Source organism: Leuciscus leuciscus (genome assembly GCF_965113295.1).
Source record: "Leuciscus leuciscus genome assembly, chromosome: 20".
NCBI lineage: Eukaryota > Metazoa > Chordata > Actinopteri > Cypriniformes > Leuciscidae > Leuciscus > Leuciscus leuciscus.
The window spans coordinates 38096851-38114350 of record NC_138744.1 but is presented as its reverse complement, the minus strand read 5'-3'; the positions used below and the strand labels follow the sequence as shown (position 1 = coordinate 38114350).

The 17500-nt window shown below is 39.7% G+C and overlaps 2 protein-coding genes across 2 annotated transcripts in view; one reads left to right on the top strand and one right to left on the bottom strand.

The window, feature by feature from the left end:
• The window catches only part of slc25a32b (solute carrier family 25 member 32b), an 11881-nt gene extending 7447 nt beyond the window's left edge, over positions 1-4434 (top strand). Inside the window, exons 5-8 of the mRNA XM_082150123.1 lie at positions 363-517; positions 1810-1923; positions 2636-2781; positions 4030-4434. Coding sequence (XP_082006249.1) covers positions 363-517; positions 1810-1923; positions 2636-2781; positions 4030-4156 — 542 coding nt within the window. The 3' untranslated portion in view covers positions 4157-4434. The remainder of the gene's footprint in view (positions 1-362; positions 518-1809; positions 1924-2635; positions 2782-4029) is intronic.
• A 2608-nt stretch (positions 4435-7042) lies between these two features.
• Positions 7043-17500, bottom strand: part of cthrc1b (collagen triple helix repeat containing 1b) — a 12673-nt gene continuing 2215 nt past the window's right edge. Inside the window, exons 2-4 of the mRNA XM_082150148.1 lie at positions 12704-12922; positions 9606-9822; positions 7043-7354 (exon numbers count right to left, since the gene is read on the bottom strand). Coding sequence (XP_082006274.1) covers positions 7206-7354; positions 9606-9822; positions 12704-12922 — 585 coding nt within the window. The 3' untranslated portion in view covers positions 7043-7205. The remainder of the gene's footprint in view (positions 7355-9605; positions 9823-12703; positions 12923-17500) is intronic.

Genomic DNA, 17500 nt, shown 5'->3' with positions numbered 1-17500 from the left:
GTCACCTGCAGACAATACAAACCCAACACACACACACACACACTAAACAAGAAAGGACTGACAGGGACGTCACACACACACTCTGGACATCAGAGACTAATTTTACGTCTTTGAAAAGGGCATTATACCACACCTTTAATATCAAAAGCTTTTCATGACACGAAGCGGGGTGCAAATCGATCTGGAGGACGGTATAAAATCTAAACGTTAAGAGTGTGTGTGTGTGTGTGTGTGTGTGTGTGTGTCACGGGTTCCTCTAATTGAATTAGACACATCCTTCATTTAAACTAGTCGCTGTGAGCCAGCAATGATTTTACAACATCTGTCCTTCATTTACTTTATATCCTGTGTGTCTCTGTCAGGGGCGATGACGCTGGTCCTGACCAACCCGATCTGGGTCACCAAGACCCGGCTGGTTCTGCAGTACAGCGCCGACCCGTCTGGGAAGCAGTACACCGGGATGATGGATGCGCTGAGGAAAATATACCGGCACGAAGGGATCGCAGGACTCTATCGGGTACCACTCTTTCACAGGCTTTCTATACGTGACAAAAGAGAAAAGATGTTCAATTACACCCCAAAGAACATACATCTCAGATTATGTGGATTTGTTTGTTTTTCTTTTTTTATTGTTATATTATTGTTTCCCTGCGTTTTTTTTCTTCCGTTTTTTGTCGATGTGTATTTTGTACAATTTTAAGTATGTATTGAAGTAAAGAAAGGGTTTCTAAAGCCCTATTCGGACGCTTATTGTTTCTCATGGGGTCGTACAGTATTTTCAACATTTACAGGGGTTAGTCTGTGATTATATTACCGTCTGAATCCACAATGTCAGTGTGTTTCTCCCACCACCCACGTAAAAAGCCCCGGCCGAATTACCTACTGTTTTTTGACGAACACACAAGATACACTATCTTAATTAGATATGAATTACTTGATTTAATTACCGTCTGAATCCACATCTCTGAGTTTACAAGAAGAGATCACTTTAAAATTCACCGTTTAAGTCCTTTTTGGTCACTGCAGGGCACCGTACGAGAACTATTGCGCTTTGCAACCATGTTCGCAACTAATTCGTACGCATTTCAAAGATCTAGCGTAGGCTATTACTGAAAGCTGGACAGTATTTACAAGAACAATATTTCATCACCGCTCAAAAGATAAAGAGAAGAAAAAGCACATTAGAAATGGGCCGTTATTATGACAGCAATTATATAGCCTACTTTAAAAAAATAAAGCAAGCAGCTCTGTGTGTTTACCTGATGTTAATAAGAGGCTGTATTCACTTATTTCCACATTTTTAAAATGACATCCATCATTTTGAGAGAAATTACAATACAGACGATTATTATAGTGCTTATTTTTAAACAGGAGATTTAAATAATCAAATAATAAACAGGACATTAGGCTATTTTCCTATTATTAAGTTAAATATGAATTTATTCTTATTATTCCAAGCAATATGACATTATTTACAGAGAAATCATCCGTTTGATCACGTGACCAGTGTGTTCGTGGGGTCACAAAACTCGCTCCTCCATCGTCAGTAAATCTCCACCCGAATGCATGAGTTTCATCACTGAGGAGCCATGCAGATTTATGTTTACGGATGAGAAACTATTGCCGTCTGAATAGGGCTTCTGGCAGCGTGCTGGATGAAGAGATCCGCTCCGTGCCACTAGGAGGAGCCGTTGCATCAGGAACTCAGACGCATGCATGGGAATATTTCTGATTCTGCTTCAGTTCACTTCATGCTGTGGGGTTTGTTTGTTTGTTTCATCTAGCCGAGTTAACGCTTGTGATCCCTAGGGGTTTGTTCCGGGTTTGTTTGGGACCTCCCATGGTGCACTGCAGTTCATGGCGTACGAAGAGCTGAAGAGAGATTATAATAAATATAGAAACATGCAATCAGATGCTAAACTGGTTAGTATAAGCAATGCACACAAACATCACATTACACAACAATGAACAGTTCAAACTGTTGCTACATTGATCACATGACCGTATCATTTTAAAGAGCAGCTATGATGCTTTTTTTTTCATGTTCATCTTTCTTTAGTGTGTAATGTTGGTGTTTGAGCATGAAAACGTCTATTTATATCAGAGTCAGTGTTCCTGAACTCCTGAAACGCCTCCACTGTAGTCTTGAGTTTCTTCCGGGAACGAACACGTCACAATATTCCTCATTATAATAATTCATACGCAGAATAAAGAGGCGGGGCCTGGTTGAGTTAGTTAGTAGTGTGTTAAACTGGTGGTTATGGTAAGGGGCGGGACATTTCCCAAACACACTCGAAACGCTCGACCAATCACAACACACTGATCCAGCCGACCAATTAGAGCACAGTGTGCTTTTCAGAAGGAGGAGCTTCATAGAGACAGGAACTAAACAGAGCGTTACTGACAGACTGGGAAGAGAGGAGCCGCAACAATGGAGAATATGAGGAAAATAATGTTTTTGAACATTCGAGCATGAAAACATGTTCTAGTAGAGCCTGAAAACAACATGAAGTCTTAGTAAAAGGCATAATAGATCCCCTTTCAGTGGTATTATGCTAAACAGCCACATTTATCAGTGCATTAATGGGGTTTGTAGAAACTACACACTGTATTTTGTGCTCTATTTTCTCTCCAGAATCCATTAGAATACATTACTATGGCAGCTTTGTCCAAAATATTCGCAGTGGCGACGACGTACCCGTATCAGGTGGTGCGAGCGCGTCTGCAGGACCAGCACAACACGTATGATGGACTGGTGGATGTCGTCCGGAGAACGTGGAGGTAAAGCCTGGGATTCACATGCACTCGCGCACAACATATATGGATATATAATGGATATAAATGACTAAAAGAAAATGACAAAACTTCACATTTATGCTTTTGAACTACATTAACACAATCGGTATCGCTTTATAATAAGGTTCATTAGTTAACATTAGTTAACTACCTTAGTTAACGTGAATTAAGAATCAACAAAACTTCTACAGCATTTATCAACCTTAGTTAATATTCATTTCAACATTTACTAATACGTTATTACAATCAAAAGTAGTGTTTGTTAACTTTAGTTAATGTACCATGAACAAATAATGAACAGATGTATTTTTATTAACTAACTTTAACCCTTTAGATCCTGAAGCTAAAATAAGTGTTTTTCACATATTTAGATTGTTTGACTGTACAATTCTAAAACAATGTGCTATCTTCATGTGCAAGGTGTCATGTTTTCCAGAAAAAGACTAGCTTTCAACAAGTTACAGTTATTGACCATTATTGTGTGTGAATTTAAATAGACAAAAAAAAAAAAAAAAGAGAATAGATTTACTTATTTTTATTTAGAAATAAACAGAAAAAATCATGAACGAAAGAAACCAACACTTTAAAGTTGAAAAATGAAACTATTATACAAGTATAATAACATGTATTTTTTGTGACATTGGGTTGCACAGTTTTCATTTAGGACACTTTTCTTCCTACACGCACACACACAAATGCACGCATTCATAGGCATGCACACACATACACATACACATGCACACACACTACATGCTTAGATACGTGAAAGAGTAACGGCCATCCACCTCCCAAGTTTATTACAAATCATCACAATCCCCTCTTCAAAGATTAATAAATACTTCGACAAATGGATTGCTCATTGTTAGTACTAATGTTAACTAATGAACATTATTGTAAAGTGTTACCACACAATTTATACACCACAGTTTTTATGTCTTCGAAAAGAGTCTCTTCGTCTCTTCGGCTGCATTTATTTGATCAAAAATACAGTAAAAACAGTGAAATATTATTCCAATGTAAATCAACTGTTCTCTATGTGAATATCTAGTAAAGTGTAATTTATTCCTGTGATCAAAGCTGAATTTTCAGCATCATTACTCCAGTCTTCAGTGTCACATGATCCTTCACAAATCACTCTGATATGATGATTTGATGCTTCATCAGTTTGGTGAAGTTTGACATGTGTTCTCTGGTAGAATGTAGTTTTCCTGTAATATGTGTGTGTTTGCACAGAAACGAGGGTGTGTTGGGCTTCTACAAAGGCATGGTGCCAAACCTGATCCGGGTCACTCCGGCCTGCTGCATAACCTTTGTGGTTTATGAGAACGTTTCCCGATTCCTCCTGGACCGGCACAAGTGAACGACCGGACCCGAACCGGACCTGGGATGGGTCTTGGCGTGCACAGACATAAAGAAATAAATAAAACAACCAGAAAAACCTCTCTGGAAACTGAACTGCATGATGCCACAGAGTCGAAGTGTAACGTGTGTCGTCACTCCTCCAGAAACTGCAGCTGGCGTGACGTTATGCTGAATATGGACATGACGGATTGATTATGTACGTTTTTTTAAGTGGCTGTAAGTTATATTCTCTTAAAGGCTGTTTATTTCATCTAATTAAAAAGTGTAAAAAACAAACCAGGTTTAAACTTTTAATCTGGAGATAATGATTGTGGTAAATATAGGGCATTAATATTCATTACATATTGGTAAAAAATACAATAAGCGAGTAATACATGAAAATTCTTACATATACACACACACAAAAACTCAAGTGTTAAATTAACTCTCCTCAGAGTTTATTTGAGTCCACACTCAAGAGTGTTAAATGAACTCTGAAGCAGTGTTAGTTAGGGAGATTATTAATTAAGTGATTAATTGAGTGATGATTGAGCATTAGTGATGAACACCTGATGTTAACAAGCAGAATCACTGAAGGATTATGGTGATCAGTGTTTGGTTTGGCTCTTGTCTAGAAAAAAGGTAGTTTAAAGGGGCGGTTGATTATGATTTGACTTTTCTAACTTTAGTTAGCTGTTTGATCATAAACAACATCTGCAAAGTTACAACGCTCAAAGTTCAAAGCAAACGGAGATATTTGCTTTTAAAATAATTAATTTTTTAAGGACCACAACAAACGGCTGGTAGAGACTACACCACATTCCTCCCGGGTTAGTGACATCACCAACCCTAGAATTTACATAAACCCCGCCCCCTGAACACGATTTATAGATTATCAAGACAGCATATGCTAATCAATGACTAGAAGATAACTACACATAAGCTTCATAAACTCATCAACTAACCATTCAGAAATGTCCTGTTGCTTCTACATGTTGTCACTTCTTCTTGAGTCTCTCCATCATTGTCTGACTCCGGTTTGAACATAAACATTGACATTTTCAGTGCATGTGTGTGTGAGGTAAAAGGACACAAGGTGTTGAAGCTCCGCCCTCTGTGCCGGGAGCTGCAGCTCATTTGCATTTAAAGGGACAGACACAAAAACGGTGTGTTTTTGCTCACCCTCAAAAAGTGACAATTTTAACATGCTATATAAAAATATCTGTGGGGTATTTTGAGCTAAAACTTCACACACACACTCTTGGGACATCAGAGACTTATTTTACATCTTGTGAAAAGGGCATTATACCACCCCTTTAAACATTTTAAAGTCGAGGGTAAAGAGTCAAACTAAAGCAAACACTGATCCTTCAGTGATTCTGCTTATTATTATCAGGTGTTCATCACTAATGCTCAATCATCACTCAATTAATCACTTAATTATCTCAGTATCTTTAGCACTGCTTCAGATTTATCACTCTTGACTGTGGAGTTAACTGAACTCTTCAAAAAACTTGTTTTAATTTAACACTGTATAGCCCCTTTAATATGCTTTATCTTTATACAGTTTCACAATTAATATCTGTGAATCAATTCAAGCTGTTTCAAATAATCAAGCCATTTCAGAGCAAATATGTATTGAGAATAGTGCTGAGAAGCCGAGACATTACGGTTTGGTCATATTGCCCAGTCCTGATGGCAATTCATCAGTGAACATCAATGTTTTATGTGTAAATCTGTTCCATAATTGTTGTATTGTTGGCCAAACCAAACCTCAGGCTTCATTCCTTAAACCACAAGCGCACAGATTTACTGATTCTGACATTTTCTGGCTCATTCCTGACATTTCTGTTAATGAGCGCAAATTCATGGCCTTAAGATGTGTTCTGCTGATAGGTTAATAACCAGCGCTCTCTGAAGAACATGCACCCAAAGTTAGGAATTCTTTAAAAACTTTATTGACATTTAAAAAATTATCCAACACATTGTGTTCAGAGTTTCGCAGTGCCTGTCCGGACTCAGTACGAGACTCGCATCGGTTGGTTTGAAGAGTCTGGGCCTCAGTAATGAAACGTGCAGGGTCGAGTAAAGCAATCGGACGTCGATTGGTGCTTTTTTTAATATATGTTAATGACATTAATTAGATCGGAGACACTTCAGCTGCGCAACTTCATTTCAAGAAGATCATTTGCCATTTATAGATGTGACATCTGGAAGATGTGGTTTGTCCGTATCGTTCTGTGAATCACACAGGTACACACATTTGAGAATTGATTTTCGATGCAACATTTTATCAACGAGGCCGAGATGATGTGATTGTGTGAATGTCACTGCAATTATCAAACAAAATATCAGAACCATGTGACGTGTGCAGACGTGATGCAGGAGCGTGTCACAGAAAGCCACAGTCGTTCAGTAGATGTTTGGTTGGATGTCATTCAGATATTGTGAGAAACAGTGAAGAGTTTGAAGACGGACAGAAGACGCAGTAATGATGATGATGATGATGATGATGAAGAGTTTCAGACGCTCAGAGGAAGCTCTTCTATGATCACCCGAGACGCTGGTGTGTGTGTGTGTGTGTGTGTGTGTGTGATGATGATGATGATGATGATGATGAGGAAGATGAGGAAGAGTTTCAGACGCTCAGAGGAAGCTCTTCTATGATCACCCGAGACACTGGTGTGTGTGTGTGTGTGTGTGTGTGTGATGATGATGATGATGATGAGGAAGATGAGGAAGAGTTTCAGACGCTCAGAGGAAGCTCTTCTATGATCACCCGAGACACTGGTGTGTGTGTGTGTGTGATGATGATGATGATGATGATGAAGAGTTTCAGACGCTCAGAGGAAGCTCTTCTATGATCACCCGAGACACTGGTGTGTGTGTGTGTGTGTGTGTGTGTGTGTGTGTGTGTGTGTGTGTGTGATGATGATGATGATGATGATGATGATGAGGAAGAGTTTCAGACGCTCAGAGGAAGCTCTTCTATGATCACCCGAGACACTGGTGTGTGTGTGTGTGTGTGTGTGTGATGATGATGATGATGAGGAAGATGAGGAAGAGTTTCAGACGCTCAGAGGAAGCTCTTCTATGATCACCCGAGACACAGAGTTCCAGCCAGTAGAAGCGTCTCCGTGAGGATAATCTCCACATGTTCCCACCCACACCGCAACATCCACCAGGCCTTTCCCGACTCCTCCACACACACCTTCCACTGAAACCAGCACACACAGCGGAGTTAGACTGGGACGCTGATGACCAGGACTTTATATTAATACTGTCAATAGACAGAAATTATGACATATTCACCATGTTCTTAGGGGTAAAATGTTGTATGAATTATCATCCTTCCCTCGCGTTCTGTAACACATCTTTCCTTCGCGGGTCAAAATGACCCGAAGCCCAAAAATGATGCTTATTTTTTTTATTTTGTTTCATTTTGATAACATATATATATATATAATTCTTTAATGCAATTTTTGGGAGATTTTTTTATATTTATTTTTATTTACCTTTAAATTACAAGATTTGATCAATAAATAAATAAATAGTAATTTAAGCACATTCCTCACATTCTTTCAACTTAACTTCAAAATAACTTACAATTTCATGCCTAAACCTTTTAATTCAGCTCTAAATATCTTACATTGTGTGTCTTTGCTGAACTCTTGTGGAAAATAATAATATAAGATGATATTTCACGACTCTAGATGGCCTTATAGCTCTATATGGAGCAAATGAGCTGTTCCTCTGGGTCCTAAAGTCAGTTTCTCGTCACTGTGCATTAAGATACATATTATAAAATAATTTTTTGGTAAAGTTTTAGCATTTTTAGGTTTTTCTGCGTATACTGAAGCAGGGGTCAAATTGGCCCGTGAGTGAAGGATGTGTTTTTTTTTTTTTAAATTGCAACCACAAAACTTCTCGAATCCATTCAAAAAAATGTTTTTGTGTATTAGTGGTTCATGTGCGACAAAAGTCCTGGGGTCTTGGACCCTCTGATGAACACTCAATAAAAAAAATTAAAAAATCTAAAATATTTTCCGGCTCAAAATGACCCGAGGGAAGGATGAGGTTAAAGTAAGACACTAAACAGAGATAAACGAGAGGTTTCCAGATATCTGCTGTTATTAATCCATACAGAGCCATAAAACCCTTTCATTGAGAGTTTGAACTATCATGCATCACTCTTATGGGTTGAGCTTTATATTCCGCGGCTCATTCTACACAAGGCTTCGTGTTCCTCTTTAACGTAACGTCATTATCGTGAAATAAACCCAAACTTCTCGTATCATCCTGATCCTGAAGGGCTTTATTCGGCAGGGATGACCTCGTCACATATTTAAAATATTATTTTACAAATATAAATAAACCTCAGTGGCTCAAACAGATTAAACTGCATTTCACCACAATATTAGAATTTAGGTCTTATTAATGTAAATAATTAATATTCAATATTTAATTAAGAACATTTAAGTCCTGACAATTGCTGTAAAAAATAATACTCTATACAATAAATTATATAGTATTGTTTTTTCACATTATACAAAAAGTAGATTTAATGCTAGATGATAGACATTTTCTCCATTCAAAATATAATTTCATCTTTATCTCTTTTTATTTTAATACTGTACTTGACAGGCTTAAATCAGGCTCCTATTATGTCTTTATTCAACACATTTTCCATTATTAAACAGACAAAAACTAAATAAAGGTTTCCCCAGATTATGCATCACTCTTATTACAAAGATTTGATTAATTTCCCGCCTACTAAAAGTAAAGGATTTCAGAAATCTCTCAAAAGGACAAGCAGAAGTAAATGTCTTGTCTTTCCAGCACAATATTAATCTATGCAATTAATCTATCTAATGTGTCTGATCAAACCTTACAAATCTTGCAAAAATGTACTTTAAAAATCCACAATTTTGTAGAACGTCATAACAGAACTTTCACACCAAAAATGATAACTATAACGATAACTATATTAGTGCCGACACATGTCGTTTTGGGCTACACTTTATTTTCAGGTGTCATTGTTACAGTGTAATCATATATTTAAGTACTGAGTAATATTAATAAACTACATGTACTTACTATAGGGTTAGGGTAGGATTAGAGTTTGGTTGAGGGTTAATTGCATGTAATTATGCATAATTTACTGTTATTACTATGGTAAGTACATGTAACATGTAACAAAGACAATAAAATAAAGTGTTACCAAATAAAGTGTAACCTCGTTCTGTTTGTTATATATTTGTACAATCCTGCTTTAAAGAGCTTGAACATTTAAGCACCATTGCTGACAACATCAGTTCTGATTGGCTGTCAGTTATTATTGTTCATCAGCAGGAAACAATCGTTATGAAAGTGATTCCAACCACATCATTTCTCTCTGTCTTCATCATTATAGTGTGATTTTTAGACCGTTATGGTTATGGTTATGCTGGGGTTCAGAGGTCACTGACCTGACGTGGTTCTGTGGATGTTGATGGTGCTGTTGAACTCTGGGCTTCCCTGATCCAGGTAGATGATGGACTCCACAGGTAATGGAGACACACATTCGGCCCCGTTGAAGGTGAAGTACCAGCGCTGGCAACACGCCGTCTTACACTTGAGCCTGAGCGAACCGCTGAACAACACACGCAGAGCGCTGGTCACTCGCTGCTTCGTGAACGTGCACTCCTGAGGAGGAAGAGGAGGATGAAGATACCAGACAAATACTGGAGAAAACACTCCTGAGGAGGAAGAGGAGGATGAAGATACCAGACATATACTGGAGAAAACACTCCTGAGGAGGAAGAGGAGGATGAAGATACCAGACAAATACTGGAGAAAACACTCCTGAGGATGAAGAGAAGGAAGAGGAGGATGAAGATACCAGACATATACTGGAGAAAACACTCCTGAGGAGGATGAGGAGGATGAAGATACCAGACATATACTGGAGAAAACACTCCTGAGGAGGAAGAGGAGGATGAAGATACCAGACATATACTGCAGAAAACACTCCTGAGGAGGAAGAGGAGGATGAAGATACGAGACATATACTGGAGAAAACACTCCTGAGGAGGAAGAGGAGGATGAAGATACCAGACAAATATACCCCTTTTCCACCAACAAGAACCGGGTGCTGGTTCAGAGCTAGAGCTATTGCCAGTTCGGAGTTGGTTCGACTGACGAGCTTACTAAGAACCGGTTTGCGTTTCCACCGGCCAGAGAGCCACTACAGAGCTATATCTTACGTCACTGCATACGTATCATGTTGCCCAGCAAAGCTAGTGCGGCAGCGCCAAACACAAACACACCAGACTTGTTCGAGATGCATCGGCTTCTCGCAGAACGATCAGCACATGAAATCAAAGCACTGCGAAAGCGATCAAAAAGCACAAGGAGTCGTATGATCTCCAAACACTCCCGCAGCTCTGATCGGTCCACGCTGCTCCGATGCATCTCGAACAAGGCATCAACAATAATAGACGTTGCGTTACTATGGATGCTCATGGGTTTGTGAAAATAAATCGGCATCCAAACACGGCGAATCCAACGCGTTCGTGCAGCTCGCCGTAACTTACATAGACGGATATTATAATCGAGCTGCTATTAGCTCGACTAGCTGCTATTTAAAAATGGCGGTCACAAGTTTCTCTTCAGTCTTGTTGGCCACGGTAACCCCGCCCCCAGCCTCTGACGCAAGCGGTTCTTTCTTGGCTCCGTTCTAGACCCTGCAATGATTTGGTGCTACTTAAGAACCAGTTTTACTGGTTCGGAGCTGGTGCTTTGGTGGTGGAAAAACAAAGAACCGATTTGAAACTAGGCTCTGGCTCCGAACCAGCACCAGCTCTGCCTTGGTGGAAAAGGGGTAATACTGGAGAAAACACTCCTGAGGAGGAAGAGAAGGAAGAGGAGGATGAAGATACCAGACATATACTGGAGAAAACACTCCTGAGGAGGAAGAGGAGGATGAGGAGGATGAAGAAACCAGACATATACTGGAGAAAACACTCCTGAGGAGGAAGAGGAGGATGAAGATACCAGACATATACTGGAGAAAACACTACTGAGGAGGAAGAGGAGGATGAAGATACCAGACATATACTGGAGAAAACACTCCTGAGGAGGAAGAGGAGGATGAAGATACCAGACATATACTGGAGAAAACACTCCTGAGGAGGAAGAGGAGGATGAAGATACCAGACATAAACTGGAGAAAACACTCCTGAGGAGGAAGAGGAGGATGAAGATACCAGACATATACTGGAGAAAACACTCCCGAGGAGGAAGAGGAGGATGAAGATACCAGACATAAACTGGAGAAAACACTCCTGAGGAGGAAGAGGAGGAGGAAGAGGAGGAAGAGGAGGATGAAGATACCAGACATAAACTGGAGAAAACACTCCTGAGGAGGAAGAGGAGGAGGAAGAGGAGGAAGAGGAGGAGGAAGAAACCAGATATATACTGGAGAAAACACTCCTGAGGAGGAAGAGGAGGATGAAGATACCAGACATATACTGGAGAAAACACTCCTGAGGAGGAAGAGGAGGATGAAGATACCAGACATAAACTGGAGAAAACACTCCTGAGGAGGAAGAGGAGGATGAAGATACCAGACATATACTGGAGAAAACACTCCTGAGGAGGAAGAGGAGGATGAAGAAACCAGAGAAACACTGGAGAAAACACTCCTGAGGAGGAAGAGGAGGATGAAGATACCAGACATATACTGGAGAAAACACTCCTGAGGAGGAAGAGCAGGAAGAGGAGGATGAAGATACCAGACATAAACTGGAGAAAACACTCCTGAGGAGGAAGAGGAGGAAGAGGAGGATGAAGATACCAGACAAACACTGGAGGAAACACTCCTGAGGAGGAAGAGGATGAAGAGGAGGATGAAGATACCAGACATATACTGGAGAAAACACTCCTGAGGAGGAAGAGGAGGATGAAGAAACCAGACAAACACTGGAGAAAACACTCCTGAGGAGGAAGAGGAGGATGAAGAAACCAGACATATACTGGAGAAAACACTCCTGAGGAGGAAGAGGAGGATGAAGATACCAGACATATACTGGAGAAAACACTCCTGAGGAGGAAGAGGAGGATGAAGATACCAGACATATACTGGGGAAAACACTCCTGAGGAGGAAGAGGAGGATGAAGATACCAGACATATACTGGAGAAAACACTCCTGAGGAGGAAGAGGAGGATGAAGATACCAGACATATACTGGAGAAAACACTCCTGAGGAGGAAGAGGAGGATGAAGATACCAGACAAACACTGGAGGAAACACTCCTGAGGAGGAAGAGGAGGATGAAGATACCAGACATATACTGGAGAAAACACTCCTGAGGAGGAAGAGGAGGATGAAGATACCAGACATATACTGGAGAAAACACTCCTGAGGAGGAAGAGGAGGATGAAGATACCAGACAAACACTGGAGGAAACACTCCTGAGGAGGAAGAGGAGGATGAAGATACCAGACATATACTGGAGAAAACACTCCTGAGGAGGAAGAGGAGGTCAGATCTCTAACTGTGATTCTGATTGGTCGGATCTCTTACTGTGATTTTCCCCAGGTCGATGCCGTAGTTGAGTGCGTTCCAGGCACACTGCTTATAGTTGGGTTTCCACGGCTCCTCGAACCTCTCCGTCACACACTCCCCCTTCTGTCCTCTCGCCCCGTCTCGACCCGGGACACCCGGAGTGCCTGGGATCCCGTTCACTCCCGGATTCCCATCTCTTCCCGGGGGGCCGGTGGGACCCTGGGGGCAGCTGGAGAACTGCAACACACAGGATTCAACAGCTGAACTCCAGTCAGTGTAAAGCGTCAGGAGTGAGTCTCTGTCACTGATGAGGAAAACATGCAGTGGCTGAAACTCTTTTGCACAGTGTTACTGAAGAGCATGGAGAGGAAACTGGAGCATAAAGACACTCATTCATCCACTCGGGCTGTAAAACGCACGTTAATTCATGCTAGCAACGTGCTAAAACATGTTAACATGCTAATTCATGCTAACAATGTATTAAAACAAGCTAACAACATGCTAATTCATGCTAGCAAAATGCTAAAACATGTTAAACGTGCTAATTCATGTTAACATGTTAGTTCATGCTAACAATGTGTTAAAACATGCTAGCAACGTGCTAAAACATGTTAACATGCTAATTCATGCTAGCATGCTAATTCATGCTAACAATGCGTTAAAACATGTTAACAACATGCTAACTAATGCTAACAAAATGCTAAAACGTTAACATGCTTATTCATGTTGAAAATGTGTTAAAATATGTTAGCAACATGCTAATTCATGTTAGCAACATGGTAAAACATGCTAAGATTATGTTAGCAACATGATAAAACATGGTACGATCATGATAGCAAATGTACCTACACATGTTAACATAGTTATTCATTCTGGCAAAGTTAAATATGTTAGCAAAACATGCTAATTCATATTAGCACTATGTTAAAACATGCTATCAACATGTCAATTCATGCTAGCAACATGATAAAAAATGCTAGCAACATGCTTCTTCATGCCAGCAAATGCTAATGTTAACAAAATGCCAATCCATGCAAGCAACATGCGTTGTGTTGTGACTTTATTTCGTTGTGTTGTGGCTTTCGTTGTGCTGTGACTTTATTTCGTTGTGTTGTGAACTTATGTTTGCTTTTTAAATGTTGTTGTGCACTACTGGGCCACCGTAGGATGGGCAGGTTAAGTCACGCAGACCTAGCAACCTTCATTCAACAGCCACTGACACTCAAAATATATAATATGATGTTGTGCAACGTTTGATCTTCAATACCAAAAAACGACTTGTGTGCAAAAAAATTCATTTTAATGAAGAGTCGCTCAGGGGGTGTAGACTAATGCAAACGCCACTGATAGATAAGAAACCTATAGCCGAAATGCAAAGTAGAACAACCAGCGCTCTCTCTGACCATGCAGAAAATAACAATAAGAACACTGTAATAAACGCATGCATAACAGGCTCTTTAGAGTTTGTGCAAATGTTGGTGCATTAGCGAGGCAGTGACGAACCACACATTTCCATGTGAATATAAGACTCGAATATGAAGCGATGTGATCATGCCAGGAGCGCAGGAGGTCTGCTGTCACCTGAGTCTCTCTGCAAGAGTAATCAGTGCCTGCGAGCAGAGAGCCGTGGAAATAAGGGCCCTTAAACAGGCAATAAATCTCCCCATACAGGCCACGGGCCAGCCACTGAGAATATTCATATTCATAAGCTTGCAGTGCCAGGCCACGTTCAGCGCGCTTGGCTCCACTGTGTTTTATTGACGGAACACACCTGAGCTTTCCACACACACACACACACACACACACACACACACACACACACACACACACACACACACACACTGAATGAGAAACTCACCATCCGTATACCCACCGCTCCGTGTTTCATTACAGTGATGAATCGAGAGGGATGTTATCGCTGATACTATCATTTACAATAAAACACAGTTTGCTGATCGAGTCGCTGTGATCCAGGAGCGAAGACCCCGTTCCCCAGTTCGTGATCAATAGTTGTGCTTGGAGTCGATTGTTTAATCTCTGATAATAACGCAATGAAACATGACAAATTGTGCGACATCATTTTTTGGCCAGAAATCATGAGCACATGCAAAAACAAAGAGCTCCTCTGAAATATTAATAACTGATTATGTGTAGTCAACGTACAGTGAGCTTTTAGTTTTTCTGTGCAGCTTTTGTACAGTAAAGCCTGTGGCTGCAGTTTGCCTAATCGTTTTGTCAGATGAATCATCATCAAGTTTAGTGTTCTGTTCGCCACTCATATTTAAAATATTAAAAAATATATAAAATATAGGCTAATCCTCATATTTTGACGGTTTGATCAAACTTGTATAGGTCATTAAAAACGAATATCTAAAATATCTCTTTCTAATTTCTTATAATATCTTAAAACTGAAATATAATTAATAAATACAAAAATAGTATATGAATTATATTAAAATAACACAGAAACAGACTTTATGCATCAGCGATGTGAATGCTTGGCCATAGTTTTGCAAGTCAACATGAAATGCCATAAAAGTGGAGAAAGTTGATACATTTTCCTAAAGTACACTTTTAGTACACTATTATTTTTTATAATACTTTATAATATATTATTTTCTTCTGAAATGAATTATTATTCATTCACAATAACACCAAGAACTTGCATTAAAAACGAAATTAATATAAATACACAATTACTTAAAGAATATCTATTCTGCTTTTTCCATGTTTCCATGTAGTCTTGAGTTTCTTCCGGGAATGAACACGTCACAATATTCCTCATTATAATAATTAATACGCTGAATAAAGGGGCGGGGCCTGGTTGAGTTAGTTAGTAGTGTGTTAAACTGGCAGTTATGGTAAGGGGCGGGACATTTCCCAAACACACTCGCTCGACCAATCACAACACACTGATCCAGCGGACCAATCAGAGCACAGTGTGCTTTTCAGAAGGAGGGTTTCATAGAGACAGGAGTGCCAGTGTGAGAGTGTCTGGGTGTCTGCTATACCATATGTTTCAGGCCTTCGTTTACTCAGTCTTAAACGAATAACTGTGTGTCCTCTGAGTCTGTTGTAGCTTGAGAACTGGGATATCAGAAACACACTGGTCATATCTGGACTATTCAAAGTTCAACTTTGTTACTTGCTAATAAAAATGCAGATGGTTCCACTGGCAAGATTGTTGAATTAAATTATGCAAAAGATGAATATCAGATTTGTCTTGAATTGTACCTCGGGAGATTTCGAAGCAATCAAGGGATGAAATGAGGAGAAGAACTTTTAGCAGATAACAGCTGTAAATGTAGCTGACTTTGATGATGATGTCTATGGAATACTAGTGTATGCATATTCAAAAATATTATGTGAAACTAAACGTATTATGCAGTGATAACCATTTCAAACTGTAATATGCTGCTTTTGTCACATGAACTCATCAAATTTGCATTTTGGTGATTTTGGTGCATTTGTAAATCAAATTAAGTACTAAAAAACCTTAAAGGATTAGTTCACCCCAAAATGAAAATTTCCTAATAATGTACTCACCCCAATGCCATCCAAGATATCCATGTCTTTCTTTCCTCAGTGGGAGAGAAATTATGTTTTTTGAGGAAAACATTTCTGGATTTTTCTTCTAACAATGGACTTCATTGGTTACCATCGTTTTTAAGTCCAAATCAATGCAGTTTCAAAAGTCTTTGAAGTGTTTAAACGGGCTGTACGCGATCACAGCTGAAGAAGAGGTTGTTATCTAGCGAAACGGTAGGTCAAAAAAAAATAAATAATAAATGTATAGACTTTTTACCTTCAATAGTTCAGATTGAGCTGATCAACAAACAGACAGGGAACTACGTCATCACGTTGAAAGGTCGCGCCGGCGCCGGCGGAAGTACCGCCCCACTGTTTACAATGTGACCATATGTAGGAGGATAGTTCAAATAGTATTGTTTGCTATTATATATATAGTAACAGTATTCAGTGAATATGAATATGAATAGTATATGAATAACATTCTGATGAATATGAATAGTAGTTCAAATAGTATTGCCGGCGTGACCTTTCAACGTGATGACGTAGTTCCCTGTCTGTTTGTTGATCACCTCAATCCCAACTATTGAAGGTAAAAAGTCTAAACATTTTTTTTTTTTTTTAAATGTATACATAAAACTTTAGTTAGAGTCGGCATGAAACAGAAGTTTCTCTATAGTTCCGTATATAGAGTGAAACACTTCTGGAACAAGAACAAATGTGGGCGGGGCTTGATTGTGTCTGTGGGGAATTGATTGGATGGTTGTGGTTTGCTATTGGCTGATCTCATGTGAGTGACAGGTTATAGCCCCGCCCTCGTCATCAGAGAAGAGAAGAGATGCTGCAAGAGGAACTTATTCTGATTCAAGATCACCAGAAACATGAATTTAACATGATAATGATGATGTGCACCTATAAATCATTTAGAGCAAACAACACAATGCATTGTGGGATTCAGTACTCCACGCTGGACCCTACACTGGCAAATGTACACTCACCTAAAGGATTATTAGGAACACCTGTTCAATTTCTCATTAATGCAATTATCTAATCAACCAATCACATGGCAGTTGCTTCAATGCATTTAGGGGTGTGGTCCTGGTCAAGACAATCTCCTGAACTCCAAACTGAATGTCAGAATGGGAAAGAAAGGTGATTTAAGCAATTTTGAGCGTGGCATGGTTGTTGGTGCCAGACGGGCCGGTCTGAGTATTTCACAATCTGCTCAGTTACTGGGATTTTCACGCACAACCATTTCTAGAGTTTACAAAGAATGGTGTGAAAAGG